Below are 16,218 nucleotides of genomic sequence, written 5' to 3'. Positions count from 1 at the left end.
AAGAAAGAAAGAAAGAAGAAAGAAAGAGAGAGAGAGAGAGAAAGAGAGGGGACTGAGATGAGGGAGACTATGCCCAGGAGACAAGTGGCCATGGGTCCTTTTCAGCAGTCGGGGGCCCTCTTTGGTTGTGCCCATTTTTCCTTCATTCATCAGGAACAAGACTCATGAATGTCCTGACTTGACATGTGATGTTCTTTCCACCACAATCCATGCTGCCTCCCTGAGTGGAGAAACCACTCCCCTCTTCAAAGAGGGCCTTTTGTTTAATCAAGGCTGTTTTCACTGTCATGGGTCTCAGACAGCTTTCTTTTGTGTTCTGTTTAAATACAGAATGACAGTCCACTAACATGAAGTCTAAAAACTTTGACTTATCTTTTTGTAAAAGCTACTGTATCAAATCTGTACTAAAAATAGCAGAATGACCCATTCTGTATGTACAGGGGAATTCTCACAGGGTAACCAAGTATCTGGGATGGAAGTTAAAAAGAAGGATGTGGATTCAGCTACTCTCAAATGCACTGGGAATCACCAGCAGGGCGGGAGTGGGAGGCACTGGGGTAGAGAAAAGAGGGGAGCCAAATAGAGAGAAACAGCGTTGCTAAGCCACTTGCTTTGATAGAGACAGCAATTTTCTCTTTTCTCCATCAGTACCCTGATGGGGCCTCCCTCCAGGGGCCTCAAGGAATTAAGGGCTGGTAGTACCAGGGAATGGTGATCAGCTAAAGATGCCCCTTCTTGGCACCCATGGTGGCATCTGTCCATTCATTTATTCAATGTATATTCATGTATGTAGTCCTATTCTGGACACTAGGGAAAGCCATGTATAAAAGAGATGAAAATCCCTCCCCTTGTGCCATTTATATCTCAGAGAAGGGAAGACAATAAGTAAGGAACTAGGCAAACAACTAATTAAGTTACATACCTTATGTCAGATGGTGGTAAATGCAATGGAGAAAGTAAATCAGGAAGGAGATTGGGAAAGAATCAGAGAAGGCCACACGGAGAGGGTGACTTATGAGCAAAGACCTGTAAGAGGAAAGGAAGTGAGTCATGCACCATCTGAGGTGAGAGCATTCAGGAAAAGAGGGAGCAAGTGCCAAGGCCCAAAGGTGCTCACATGTCAGGGAAAACAAGGATGTCACTGCCTGGAGCACTGTGCATGGAGAGAGGAGAAGGAACTGAGGTCAGGGAGGTGATGTGAAGGCCAAATGGTTAGGGGCTTGCAGATCATAGTAAGGACTTGAACTTTGGCTCTTCACGAGATGGGAAGCAGTGGTACACCCGGAGACATGCCATGCAGCTTCCCCTTATGGGAAGGACCAGCTTCGAGGAAGGACTTTCTTCCTGCAATCAGCTCCTTTGGGGTCTGCCTCAACTATAGAAAGCCACCTGTCCAAAGCCATGTCCTTCCCAAGACAGGCCACATCCAGTGACTAAGCAAGGCCATTTCAACCTGACACAGGACATTCTAACACGCAAGTCTTGCTCCAGAGCCTCCTCTGGGTTGATGAAGAGCTGTCAGAGTTCAACTTCTTCTTCTGCCCATCCTGCTTCCTCCCTTTCCCTTCACAGGCATTGATCTTAATAAATATCTTGTACTCCAAGCTCCATTTCAGTGTGTTTTTGAGCAATCCAACCTGTGTATGACAGAAACCATGAGAGCTTCTGAACAGAGGACTACTGTGATCTGACTGATGTTCTAAAAAAAGTTGCTAGAGCAAGGAAACCAGTATGGACGCTATTGCAAGCATCCAGGTAAAAGAGAGTAGCTGTTGAATCACGATGGCAGAGGTGAAGATGATGACAAGTAATCGGATTCTAGATTAATTTTGAAGATCAAGACAATGGGATTTTCTAAGGAATTCTGTATGGGATAGAAATACACAAGAAAAGTCAAAGTAGGAAACAGTTTGAGGCCTGAGCAAGGATGGAGAAGCCATTTGCGGAGATGATAAATTCCACATGGAAAGCGGGTTTGGGCGTTAGTGGAGATCAGGCGTTCCATTTTGAACATATTAAGTCTGAGATTACTACTAGCCAGCCAGGTGAGCACTTCAGGTGAAGAGTTGGATATGTAGGTCTAGACTAGGGTAGTGGTCTGAATTAGATTCATAAATTTGAAAGTTGTCAGCATGTACATGGTAAAGAAGTACATATGGAGTCCTCAAAAATACGGGAACTGAGGTCAGGCACAGGGGCTCATGCCTGTAATCCCAGCACTTTGGGAGGCTGAGGCAGGAGGACAATGAGGTCAGGAGTTGTAGACCAGCCTGGTCAGCATGGTGAAATCCCCGTCTCTACAAAAATACAAAAATTAGCCAGGCATGGTTGCATGCACCCGTCATCCCAGCTTACTCAGGAGGCTGAGGCAGGAGAACTGCTTGAACTCGGGAGGCAGAGGTTGCAGTAAGCCAAGATCACACCACTGTACTCCAGCCTGGGTGACAGAGTGAGACTCCATTGCAAAACAAAAAAAAAAAGTATGGGGACTGAGATGACAGAGACTATCCCCAGGGACAAGTGGCCCTGGGTCCTTTTCAGCAGCCTGGGGCCCTCTTTGTTTATGCCCATTTTTCCTTCTTTCTTCAGGAACAAGACCCATGAATGTCCTGACCTGATATCTGATGTTCTTTCCACCACAGTCCATGCTGCCTCCCTGAGTTGGGAAACCACCCCCTGCTTCAAAGAGGGCCATGAGACAGGATGAGGCCACCAAGGAGGTAGTATAACTAGAGATGAAAACAGGTTGGGGAAATAGACAGGAACAAGCATGAGATACCAAGGCAAAGCCAGCAAGAAAGAAAAGAAACCAGGAGAATGCAATTTCTTGAACATCTAATTAAGTGTTTGAAGGAGGAAGTCAGCATACACTGTGTCTGATGCTGCTAACCAATTAAATAAGACCAGAGCTGAAAATGAATCTTCAGATTTAACAGCATGGAGGTCATGACTGATTTTAACCAAAAAACTATCATCTGTCAAGGGTAGGAGCTAAAGAAAATGTCATGGATTTGAGGAAAATTTTGAAAGATAATTACAGGCCAGGCGTGGTGGCTCATGCATATAATCCAAGCACTTTGGAAGCCAAGGCAGGTGGATCACCTGAGGTCGGGAGTTCAAGACCAGCCTAGCCAACATAGTGAAACCCTGTCTTTATAAAAATAAAAATACAGCACTTTGGGAGGCTGAGGCGGGTGGATCACAAGGTCAAGAGATCGAGACCATCCTGGTCAGCATGGTGAAACCCCGTCTCTACTAAAAATACAGAAAATTAGCTGGGCATGGTGGTGTGTGCCTGTAATCCCAGCTACTCAGGAGGCTGAGGCAGGAGAATTGCCTGAACCCAGGAGGCGGAGGTTGCGGTGAGCCGAGATCGCGCCATTGCACTCCAGCCTGGGTAACAAGAGCGAAACTCCGTCTCAAAAAAAATAAATAAATAAATAAAAAATAAAAAAAGAAAGGTAACTACAGTGGATATAGGCACATCTGTATAAGAATTTTACTATAAAATGGAACAGAAAAAAACAGAGTGACAGCTAGAAGGGAATGTGGAAAAAAGAGGATTTCATAAAAGACAGAGGGGACAATTGCAGAGAGGTGAGAGGGAATGGGATCTAGAGCATGAATGAAGTGGTTGGACTTAAAAACATGGAATATTCTTCCAGAATAATAGGAGGAAAGACAGAATCTATAAGCTGAAGTTCAAATGATGATAGCAGAGTTATAGAAATGTATGGAGTTCTCTTCTGGTTGCTTCTATTTTCACATTTTTTAAAAAGCTAACTCTACAGCTGAGCAGGTGATATCAGAGGTTTGAGTAAAGAGGAGAAGATACAAGGAAGCAGGAGAGGCACTGGACAAGCTAAGAAGCAAGTCCTGAGCTTGAGATTAGCTTCATGAATGTAAAGCAAGGCTAGTCAGTATACTTGTATTTTTCTCCTGCCACGTTTAGCTACAGAGCTGCAGATGTGGAGAATTGGATTTAACCAGAATCAGGATCTTGCGAAGCACAACAGAGCCAGATAAAGAAGCCAAGCTGCTGCGGGTGTATATATGCAAGGAAGTGAAGTTAATCATGGCCATAAAATATAAATTGAGGAATTAATAGATGATTTGAGGGACAGTGAAGAGGCAGTAGGATCAATGAACTGTAAGTCCCAGTGAGGTCAACAAAGGGTTGAGGCTAGGATACAAAGGAAATGAGCTATGAAGTTTATCTACACTTCCATTCCAAGCGCAGAACAAACAGCTTCTCTAGAAGCCAGTGGGCTATGTCAGGAGTGCTCTGAGATTAATTCCTGACTTAGGTGAGAAAAGATCAGAGGACCTGCAACAGTTGTTTACCTCAATAAATCTAATGACCTTGGTAGGGTCTGGGGGAAGGGGGACTTTAAAGTTGTCCAAGGTAAGAGCAAAGCATACCATTAAGACACAAACAGTGGGACATTTAGGGAGGGTTTCAGGACCTGCCATGCTGGCCAAAAAAGGAGGTGGCCAGGAATGGGGCAGTACTTCATATTACCCTCAGACTTAGAGTCCTGTCCTTGTTAATGTAGCTGCCTTGTAACATTCCCATCCAAAAGAAAGAGATTTAACAGAGTATACTTAACTGCCACTGAAAAAATTTGCAGTGGCAAGTCAGTTCATACCTAAGTCTGTTTACAAAACCAAAAAATGAGAGGGGTTACATAGATCAGACATTCCCAAAATTTGTCCAGACCTCAGAATCACCTGGAAACTCTTAAAAATACAGATTTTCCACATTTTCTTTATCTAGTCTATCATTGATGGGCATTTGGGTTGGTTATGACACATATACACCATGGAATACTATGCAACTATTAAAAAGAATGAGTTCATGTCCTTTGCAAGGACATGGATGAAGCTGGAAGCCATCGTTCTCAGCAAACTAGCACAAGAACAGAAAACCAAACACCGCATGTTTTCACTCATAAGTGGGAGTTGAACAATGAGAACAGATGGACACAGGGAGGGGAACATCACACACTGGAGCCTGTCAGGGGGTGGGGGGCAAGGGGAGAGAGAGCATTAGGAGAAATACCAAATGTATGTGAGGCTTAAAACCTAGATGACGCCAGGCACGGTGGTGTGTGCCTGTAGTCCCAGCTACTTGGGAGGCTGAGGTGGGAGGGTCACTTGAGCCCAGGAGTTCTCAGCTGCAGTGCGCTATGCCAATAGGGTGTCTGCACTAAGTTGGGCATCAGTATGGTGACCTCCTGGGAGCGGGGGTACCACCAGTTTGCCTAAGGAGGGGTGAACCGGCCCAGGTAGGAAACGCAGCAGGTCAAAACTCCAGTGCTGATAGTATTCCAGTGCTGATCAGCAGTGGGGCGGCACCTGTGAACAGCCACTGCACTCCAGCCTGGGCAACATAGGGAGACCCCGTCACTAAAAGAATAATAATAAATAAATAAAAATTGAAAAAATTTTAAAAATAAAAAATAAAACAGATGACAGGTTGATAGGTGCAGCAAACCACCATGGCACATGTATACCTATGTAACAAATCTGCACATTCTGCACATGTATCCCAGAACTGAAAGTAAAATAAAATAAAATATTTTTAAAATACAGATTTTTATATCCCTGCTTTAGCTAGGATGGATTTTGATTTAAGAATCTATATACTTTTTAAAGTTCCTCAGGTGATTTTGATGATATGCCAAGTTTAGGGAGCTAGCTGACTTTATCTAGGGTCCTTAGAAATTATAACATTCTGTAAGTTATTGTGATGAAATAATACTTTTGAGAACATAACTGAAACCTTCTCAAAGTTGAATTCCCCCTAGACAGGATCAAGGAAACACGTAGCCACATTTGCCCTGGCAGCCATATCACAATCATATGGGAAGCCAGACTGAACACAAAGGTGAAACTTAGAGGGGAGTAAGGTCAAGAAAAACACACAAAAAAAAGAGAACTGGAGCCCTGACTGTACCTCGCCTGAACCCCACTCTGCCTCAGTATTTTTTACTCATATGAGCCAAGAAATACCGTTTATTGTGTAGGCCATTTTGAGTTGGGTTTTCTGTTTCTTGCAATAAAAAGTATCCTCCACACCCTCCCCTACATCAAAATTAAACCAGTGTGGAAGTACATGCTAGCATGTATCACCTCCCTTCTAGTGAGACTAAAGTGTGGGTAGGATTGCCATATTTCAGATAAAATGCTTCCATTCTTAAATTCAACTTTAAGAATTTTCTGATAAAATAAATTATTCTGGTGGGGCATGGTGGCTAATGCCTATAATCCCAGCACTTTGGGGCACTGAGGCGGGAGGATCAATTGAGCTCAGGAGTTTGAGACCAGCCTGAGCAATATGAAGAAACCCCATCTCTACAAAAAATATAGAAATTAACTGTGTGTGGTGATATGTGTCTGTAGTCCCAGCTACTTGAAGGGGCTAAGCCGAGAGGATCGCTTCAGCCTAGGAAGTGGACGCTGCAGTGTTCACCTCACTGCACTCCACCCTGGGTGATCAAGTGAGACCTTATCTCAAAAAATAAATGATTTTGATTTTTTTCAACCTTTACGCAGGAAATGTTCTCTTTGTTAATGAGATAAAAACCAAAGAACTGGGGCCAAAGTGACATGCAAATCACTGACACTGTAAGACAGAATATTTTTATATAGGAGTCTAAGAATGTCCAGCAATACAGAAGTGTACCTACTTTCCTTTTCCTCTTTTTCAGGTTTCCTCAACACCTTCAAAGGCACTTACGCTGTCACCTAATGTGAATCAGTAGATCAGTGAGGAAATACTAGGAATCTTCATGTGTTATTGGCTGATAGTACATAAATTTAAAGGAGACCTTGGGTATTGCTTGCAAACTTGGATCTCAAGATCTGGACAATAAACACGCCATCGTATCCATGGTAATAGTGGCTCAACTATTCAATGCACAGAATGATAATTACATTTCCTCCTTTCATTCATTTCTCACTGTTTCCAATAACCTGGGGGTCAGGCATGATCTGAGGGCTAATGACCAAAAGTAAAACTTCAAATTGTCTAGTCTGTCATTATCTAGGAAAGACTTACATTTCTTTTCAGTGCTATCCTAAATCAAAAGTGCCCAAATGTAAAAGCTAACCATCCTACTTTCGGAATGATAATGTCTCCATTTTCTCAGCCAATGTGATTAGAGATAAGACTTCAGTTAGAGACCAACAAAGTTAGCATCAGCAAAGAGTACATATATCTGGCATTTCTGAATTAATCCAATAAGGCGTTATGGATACCTGTTCTACCATTTACGGGAGAAGTCCATAGGTGAAGTGCTAAGGACGCTCAGATATGTTCCAAGATGTATTGTGTTTCCACAGAAGCATCTTATCCTGTCTCCAGACTCTTGAAGCTTCTTTCTCTCTACCCCATCCTTATAGCTGAGGACTAGTGCTTGGAAAAGGGACAAAGTCTTAGGAACATAAACATTGGAGTGAAGTAAATTGGAAAAGGAGCAAGAGCCTAAGATTCCCAGAAAAATGAAATACTACACTGGACTCAAGGGATCCTGTAGTCTGATCTCAGCTCAATTTCCAGAACTTTCCTATCACAAAGTTCTGCTCCAAATAAGAAAACTTTAGGATCCCGATAAACCTTCTAAAAGTCTTTCTTTGCCCTGTTCTCCTTCTAAACTTAAAGTTGCAACATGTTCACATGAGCACAGATCACCACGCCTTTTATCATAGTGTTTCCAATGCTTTTCTCCTTTCAATTCTGTAAGTTATTCCAGAGCTACCCGCTCAAGAAATTTCTGTAGCTTTTTCAAGTGCATCTTCACATATAAAATGGGAATAACATCGCCCGTCAATTTTATCCGATAAGGTATGCTGGACACCTGTTATTTTTGCATCCCAGCATCTGTTCGCCATTCTCCCAATAGCCTTACCCCAGTTTCTCTCTGGACTCCACCCATTAGTACATGATCTCAAGGACTGAGTATATAGCCCAAGACTAAGCCGTGGGAACACATCATGACCCTGGTTTCACTGACTGATTCTCCAATGAGCTTACGATCTAAGCAGAGCCCCTAAGATGCAACTGAAACTTTTGCTGGGAATAGTTAAGATTAAAACCCTTATTATTTCCCAGTGGACATGAGGAGGTGGCTCCAGAGCCACTGACAGCCACTTTACATCAAAGGAGAACATGTTTAAGAATGGAGTCGGCCAGGCGCGGTGGCTCAAGCCTGTAATCCCAGCACTTTGGAAGGCTGAGGCGGGTGGATCATGAGGTCAAGAAATCGAGACCATCCTGGTCAACATGGTGAAACCCCGTCTCTACTAAAAATACAAAAAATTAGCTGGGCATGGTGGTGCGTGCCTGTAATCCCAGCTACTCAGGAGGCTGAGGCAGGAGAATTGCCTGAACCCAGGAGGCGGAGGTTGCAGTGAGCCGAGATCGCGCCATTGCACTCCAGCCTGGGTAACAAGAGCGAAACTCCGTCTCAAAAAAAAAAAAAAAAAAAAGAATGGAGTCATCTCAGAGCCAGGAGATGGAAAGAAAAACAAGATTGGCATGACATAGTTTGAGCCTCCATTTTATATTAGGTTGAACCAAATAAAATTGTCAATATTTGACTATTTCTGCCTAGAAAAAAAAATCAGTCTCAAATGGATCAACCTAATTATCTGTATCTTTTCAACTATATATCTATTTTCTTTGAGACAGGGTCTTGCTCTATTGCTGAGGCTGGAGTGCAGTGGCGCGATCACAGCTCACTGCAGCCTTGACCTCCTGGGCTCAAGTGATTGTTTCACCTCAGCCTCCCAAGTAGCTGGGACCACAATGCCACACCATCATGCCTAGCTAAATTTTTGCATTTTTTGTAGAGACAGAGTCTCACTGTGCTGCCCAGGCTGGTTCTCGAACTCCTGGGCGCAAGCAATTCTCTTACCTCAGCCTCCCAAAGTGCTGGGATTTGTAGGAGTGAGACACCAAACCCAGCCTCAACTATGTCTTTCAATAAATTTCCTTTTTGGCTTCAGGCAGTTTAACTTGGGTTTGTGACATTCACAAACATAACAGTACTAAATAATATGTGAAGTTGTGGTAGCCACTATAAAGATGTAACAACACGCACAGGTGCATCATTCACAGACCCATTTGTAAAGAACATACTAAAATACTGCAATATCTCCCTCCCCTCAAGTCTGGAAAAAGTAAAATTCTCATAGAGGATAATAATGATAAATGGAGTGCTTGCTTCAGCAGCACATATACTAAAAAACTGGAACAATTCAAAGAAGTTTAGCATGGCCTCTGCGCAAGGATGACAGGCAAATTCATGAAGTGTTCCATATTTTTTACAAAGTTAAATAAAATAATAATAATGACGATGATGAATAGAAATCTGTATGAGACTTCACAGTTTATTAAACGTTTCACATTCATTGACTCTGCATAACCACCCCGTGAAGTAGATATATGCCCATTTTATAGATAAGAAAACTGCCCCAGAGCATCCAGAGTGTGTAGTACTGGATTTCCCAGATAATAAACAGCAGGGCTAGGAATCAAACCCAGATCCTCTAGCTTCAAAATCACAAGCCCTTCCCACTGTATCTCAAAATGCTGTAACTGTCAAGAAATTACTTAGAAAACATTTCCATTAGGACCACATGAAGAACCACAGAAATGCTCTTGACATTTCAAAACAACTACTATCTGATCGTTATCAAGAAGCATCCCAAAACTCTGATGCTGAAACATCTCCAATCTTTCTAATGCTAGTGAGATTCCGAGCAGGGTTATTAGGAATGAGTCAATGACTATCTCAGAATCTGAAATGCAAAACTGCAGTCCATTTTAATTGTGAGATCTAGACACTTCTTTTCAGTTCTCATCTCCCTTAATCTTTCTGTAGTATTGATACTATCGACTCATCAGCACACTGTTGACATTAATAAATTTTCACGGAAAAAAAATAAACATTCACAGAATACACAATAGCAGTAACATTTTTTAATTACTCAAGACTATAAAGTTAACAGGATATGATATAATCATTTGATTTATACCAAAGTTTCCATCAAGCTTATTTTTTCCATACTAGAATAGGGCTTCACAATTAGTACTTTTTAGTTGCTCTAAATTCATGCAGTCAACCTTGAGAATCACTTTCCTATCAATTCAACGCTCTTTCATAAGCACCTTCTACTTTCTACTTACCTTGTTGTAGCTACTAAGACTTAACAGAGGCTAGGAGTGGTGGCTCACGCCTGTAATCCAAGCACTTTGGAGGCCAAGGCGGGCGGATCACCTGAGGTTGGGAGTTCAAGAGCAGCCTGACCAACATGGTGAAACCCCGTCTTTAAAAAAAAAAAAAAAAGACTTAACAGAAACTCCAAAGCCAACGTGACAATGTGCTTGCTTCAGATCACACAGGAAATACATCTAGGTTCTTGATAACATTATTTGAGAATGATAATTTAAAATTTTAATTAAAAAATTTTGGCCAGGCACGGTGGCTCATGCCTGTAATCCCAGCACTTTGGGATGCTGAGGTGGGCGGATCATCTGAGGTTGGGAGACCAGCCTGACCAACATGGAGAAACCCCTGTCTCTACTAAAAACACAAAATTAGCTGGGTGTGGTGGCACATGCCTGTAATCCCAACTACTCAGGAGGCTGAGGCAGGAGAATCGCTAGAACCCAGGATGCGGAGGTTGGAGGTTGTGGTGAGCTGAGACTGCGCCATTGCACTCCGGCCTGGGCAACAAGAGTGAAACTCCATCTCAAACAAAAAAAAAATTTTAAACCTGTCAGGGTTTTTACAGTGCCTGCCTAGAGAGCAGGAACAATAACTATGTCCTAATAATTACATTTATTAAGCCTAAAAACCTAGTCCTACCGCAGCCTGCACTACAAAACCCAAAGATCTTTAGGAATGTGCTTTGATGGCACAAGAATTTGAAAAATGGGTCTGGAGGTATGGTCATTAGGAGCAGGGACATTGTCATGGCATCACTTCTGGACCAGGCTGAAAGCACATGGTACACGTTTGTAATAACTTATTACAGGATTCCTCTCTGGCCTGGGACAGGTAACCCATCCAATTTTTTTTTTAAGATTCATCTGCTCATCAGGCTGTGCCTTATCAAGGAATCTAGAAATCTCAACCAAAGAGGTGGAAGCATTCAGAAGGCATGAATCTAAAAAATGGTCCACTTTAAGTTTATACCTTAGAGTTATCAAAGGCACATGTCCGGCCGGGCGCGGTGGCTCAAGCCTGTAATCCCAGCACTTTGGGAGGCCGAGGCGGGTGGATCACGAGGTCAAGAGATCGAGACCATCCTGGTCAACATGGTGAAACCCCGTCTCTACTAAAAATACAAAAAATTAGCTGGGCATGGTGGCACGTGCCTGTAATCCCAGCTACTCAGGAGGCTGAGGCAGGAGAATTGCCTGAACCCAGGAGGCGGAGGTTGCGGTGAGCCGAGATCGCGCCATTGCACTCCAGCCTGGGTAACAAGAGCGAAACTCCGTCTCAAAAAAAAAAAAAAAAAGGCACATGTCCTCAGGCAAGAAACATATTAACTCCCTTCCGTTTCACCCCCCCTCAGCCGCTTTCTTCTCCCTCCTGGGCTAGTTGCTTATCTGTAATAAAAAAAAATGCAAGCAGACCAGTTGATATCTGAGATTCCCTCTAGCTGTAAAAAGTCTGAGTTTCTATTAAAATGAGATAGTTGCTTGACTGAAGGGAGTTCAGGCAGAAGTCTTAGGAAGATGAGTAAAGAGAAACTTTTTCAAGTAGAGAAAGAGAAGCCAACAACTTCAATGAAAGCAGCTGTGAGGTTCCAGAGATGTGATGGAATAAAAACAATACATGTTTGCTATTGGCCCCACAATCCTTTTAAACATATAAACTTCATGTGAAGACATAATTATCACAAAAGATGATACTAACTCTTAAGGACATGACCGCATTTTTATTGAATTAAAGAATATAACATTGGGCCACGGATGGTGGCTCCTGCCTGTAATCCCAGCATTTAGGGAAGCAGAGATAGGAGGATCATTTGCAGCCAAGAGTTCGAGACCAACCTGGGCAACACAGTGAGACCCCATTTCTATTTTTGAAAAATAAGTTTTTTAAATTAATAAATAGAATACAACTTTGTTTAAGGTCAATACTATTTTCTCAAAAAAAAAAGAAAAAACTTCTAATCACTTCCTAGGGTCTGAGAAGTCTTCAGAGAACTGTTAGTGAAAAATGCTTAAAGAAGACTTTCCTATGTACATTTGAAAATTGTAAACATGAACAGGCAGCAAAAGAATGTTACTTTAAGTATTGATATATAATAATAATATTCTATTTTTGGTTTATTTTCTAGTTTGTTTTCACTGTCCACATGCCTTACACCATGCTAAGCACTTTGCATATTTTATCTCTTTATGCTCACAGGATGTCACTGGATAAGTTCTCTTATTATCTTGTCAATTTTGCAGATAAGGCATCTGAGCTATGCAAAGTTGGTTGACTTTCCCAAGGTCACACAGCTGGAAAGTGGTAAGGCCCTTGTTGAAACCCAAACAGCTTGACTGCAGATTGAGGCTCTTCAAAATGTTTTTTTCTTGACAAGCATTACACAAAAGATAAGGAAAATACAAATAATGTTAACTACAGATATGGTACAATTTTTTTCAAAGGCTAACAATAGAATACTCAGAGCTCTTTTTTTCCCTCCAATGTTTAGTGATGCAAAGTTTGCAGTGGTATCCTGTTTAAAATGTAGTGCTTAATTAAATAAAGGCTCTTATAATGTCCCTGTATTTTACTTCATATATTAAGTCAGGATCATTACAAGATTTAGAAATCTCAACGTATCAGGCTGAGGACATTCAGAGGAAATGTATCTTAAAATGACCAAGTAGGAGGACCTGGAATGAGGAGACATGGGCTAAGGTCTTAGAAACCTGAGGAGAGATTCTGAAAAAAGATCCACAGTGATGAAGCAGCAGGTGGTGAGGAGTTGCAAATTGCCCCTCAGCTTCTTTAGGAACCTCACATATGGACAGTAACTTAGGGAGCATGACATTTTTTGTACAAAAGAAAAAAGAAACTGGGCGGGCACGATGGCTCATGCCTGTAATCTGAGCACTTTGGGAGGCCAAGGCAGGCAGATCATTTGCAGTCAGGAGCTCAAGACTAGCCTGGCCAACATAGCAAAACCCTGTCTGTACTAAAAAAAAAAATAAAATAAAAAAAAAATTAACTGAGCATGGTTCCCCGGGCTTGTAGTCCCAGCTACTTGGGAGGCTGAGGTGTGAGGATCGCTGGAACCCGGAAAGTGGAAGTTGCAGTAAGCCGAGTCTGCACTACTCCACTCCACCCCAAAACTCTGGCCTAGTAGACGGGCCCCATTCATCAACACAAAAGCCCCCAGCTCCCAGCTGGAAAGGAAAACTTCAAAGTGAGAGACTCTGTCTCAAAAAAAAAAAAAAGAAAGAAAGAAAGAAAAACAGAGAGAGAAACAGAGAGAACCACATACTGTAGCAATTAAATTATAGACTCTGAATTCAGAATCCCTTGAGTTTCCCATTTTCTAGCATTATGACCTGGGACAAATTACTGAATTGCTCTGTGCCTCCCCTTTCTCATCTGTAAAACGGGGATAATAAGAGTACTTACTTCCAAGGGATTAGGAAGATTGAGTCAATAAGTATGAAGTGCTTAGAACAGGGGCTGCCAGGTACATGTGTATGCTGTGTTACTATTAATATACACATTATTATTATATATTATTATCATAGAATGGAAGATGGATGGTTGCAAAAAACTATGAAGAAGGGTAAGAACTGGTTATTTAGTGACTAAACCATCAACTCAGGAAAAAGAACATCTCTTTTTGTTGTACAGAGATATAGGTGAATCAAGGTAAGATTTCCTTTTGCCGAGCACTGACAGGAACATAGTAAATCCCATATCTATATTTAGGACATGAGATATAACCCTAAGCATTGTGTAAACTGCACGATAATAATAAACTCTCTTTCTGCGTTACCACACTGAAAAAAAGGTATTCAAAGCAAGATTGTTAATGATCTCTCCCTGCCTGTCTTGCCTTTCCGAAGACTTTTGCAAGACCCGTGGGGTTTGTTAGCGTTTCCAAACTTCTTCCCAGGAAGTCTGAAATGGGTGCTGCTAGGAGTTGCTGTATAATTACTTACTTGATTCCCTCTAAGGAGCTTACGCTAAGAATTGAGGAAAGAAAGCAGATTAACCATTTGAATACATGCCACGGCCCATCTACAAGCCCTCCCCTCACTCCTCCGTAAATGGGGGCTCCACAGTCCCCACCCGTCAACCCCAATATGTGATCCAGGAAAATCAATTTATTGCATTGGCTAATCCTACAACAATAGGGGTTTCATTTTCATTGTAGAGCAATTAAGTTGTCCGACGGGAGGGAAGGAGCAGGAGGGGAAAGGGGGGACTCTTCCATCCCCACAGACAGATTAGTCCCCGCGGTGGCAGCAGCGTCCGCTCTGTCTGTCTGGTGGTCGGTCACACGCAGCTCCTAGCTGCTACCTAGCAACGCAAAGCCAGGGGGAGAGCTCGCCGGTTCCAGCCTCCTCCTCGCCCTTCCCATTCATCCCCGGTCTGGTCTCTCTCTCTCTCTCTCTCTCCCCTCTTCTCTCTCTTCTCTATTCTCCTCTCTCCTCTCTATTCTCCTCTCTCCTCTCTCTCCTCCCAGTCGCTCTCTCTCCCCTCCTTCTCTCCTTTTCCTCTCTACTTGCTTGTCTTACTCTCTCCTTTTCCTTTCTATTTTTATTCTCTCCGCTTCTTTCTCCCTCTCTTTCCCCCTTCTCTGTTTCTGTTAAAACATAAAATCTCGGACAACTTGAGAGAAGTTTAAAGCACTTCACACCAGAACCTTTCTGCATTCGAGCCCCAAAACTCTGGCCTAGCAGACGGGCCCCATTCATCAACACAAAAGCCCCCAGCTCCCAGCTGGAAAGGAAAACTTCAAGAAAAGACTCCAGTCCCTCAGCCGCTCTCTCGGCCAATCCCACCTCCCGGCCTTATCTTGGCTCGTAAATGATCTGTATGGTGAGAGCGGTCTCTGGGGGTCACCGCGGGACCAAGTTTCGCCAGTGGTGGGAGGGGTGCTCTGGCCCGCGGCCCTGGGCGCGAAAGGATCCAGGGAGGGGAACTGCAGGTGGAAAGTTGCGCTCGGAGCAGAGCCCGGGACCGCGCCGCCCCGGGGAGAACTCTGCTCTAGAGGGCAGTCTGCAGACTGCAGAGAGCCTCCTTCTCCCGCAAAGCGCTTTCCACAAGGGTCGGGACAAACGCCCACGGGAACAAAGGGTCTCCGTGGGGTGCGCTGTCACCGAAACTGGCGGGGCTGCTTCCTCAAGTTTGCTGCCGCTCAGTTTCTGGAGAGCGAAGGAGGGGCGCTCCCGCTCCGGGTTCGCAAAGCAACTGGAGCGCCCCACCGGGAGCAGCTCCCGAGCCGCAGCCCGGCCCTAGCCCCTGCCGGGCCGGGCTCCTCTCCGGCCTCTCGCGGAACCGACCCTGCCACAGCCGGGGAAGTGGGCGCTCCGCGAGAGGCTCTGGCCGGGCGCTTACCTTGGCCACTGGCCCGCGCTAGGCAGGCGGTGAGAGCCAGCAGCAGCGTGCACACCACTGCCGCCGGCCGGCGCTCCATCCCCGCGACGGTCCCCGGCCTCGCAGTTGCTTCCCCGGGAGGTGGGCGCGCGTAGCACACAGCACCCGCAGCGCCTCCGCTAGTGAACGCTCCTTGAGGTCTGCACCTCCGCCCGCTCCTAGTGGCCAAAAGCCTGCCCCCGCGCCCGAGGCATCCCGTTTTCTACCCCCGCCAGTCCCCACCCTCCAGACAGTGCATAAAGCCCTTTAGACCCGACCGCCCCGGAACAAGCATAAGGGAATCCAGCGGGCAGGCCCCCTGCCGCCCGACCCGCCCCCTGCACTTTGCAGCTCGGGGAGGAGTGGGCACTCGAACACACGCGCGCTCACACCTGCACACTCCAGAGGCGCGTGCGCACTCACACACGCACTCATACGAACGCATGCACTCCACAATGTCACATCAACTAATACAGGTTGACTCATACACACCAGTCACACACGCGCGCACATTCCAGTCACACTTGAACGCCGACACACAGTCCCCTTTACGCGTGCATACACAAGCACTCTCCCGTGCGCACACTCTCACAGGCACACT

The 16,218-nt window shown here is 44.3% G+C and overlaps 1 protein-coding gene and 1 non-coding gene across 3 annotated transcripts in view; one reads left to right on the top strand and one right to left on the bottom strand.

The window, feature by feature from the left end:
* The window catches only part of LRP2 (LDL receptor related protein 2), a 219,338-nt gene extending 203,379 nt beyond the window's left edge, over positions 1-15,959 (bottom strand). For both annotated transcript variants that reach the window (XM_032293063.1, XM_032293061.1), the window contains exon 1: positions 15,600-15,959. In XM_032293063.1, the coding sequence (XP_032148954.1) occupies positions 15,600-15,678 (79 nt within the window). In that variant the 5' untranslated portion in view covers positions 15,679-15,959. The remainder of the gene's footprint in view (positions 1-15,599) is intronic.
* On the top strand, positions 9,223-9,331 carry LOC116561262. Its single transcript, XR_004273356.1, has one exon. It is a non-coding gene; the product is annotated as a U6 spliceosomal RNA (small nuclear RNA).
* Positions 15,960-16,218: the final 259 nt, after the last annotated feature.

The sequence above is a fragment of the Sapajus apella genome, unplaced genomic scaffold (genome assembly GCF_009761245.1).
Source record: "Sapajus apella isolate SASKATOON/1434 unplaced genomic scaffold, GSC_monkey_1.0 scaffold28, whole genome shotgun sequence".
NCBI lineage: Eukaryota > Metazoa > Chordata > Mammalia > Primates > Cebidae > Sapajus > Sapajus apella.
This window is presented reverse-complemented; position numbering and strand designations above follow the sequence as displayed.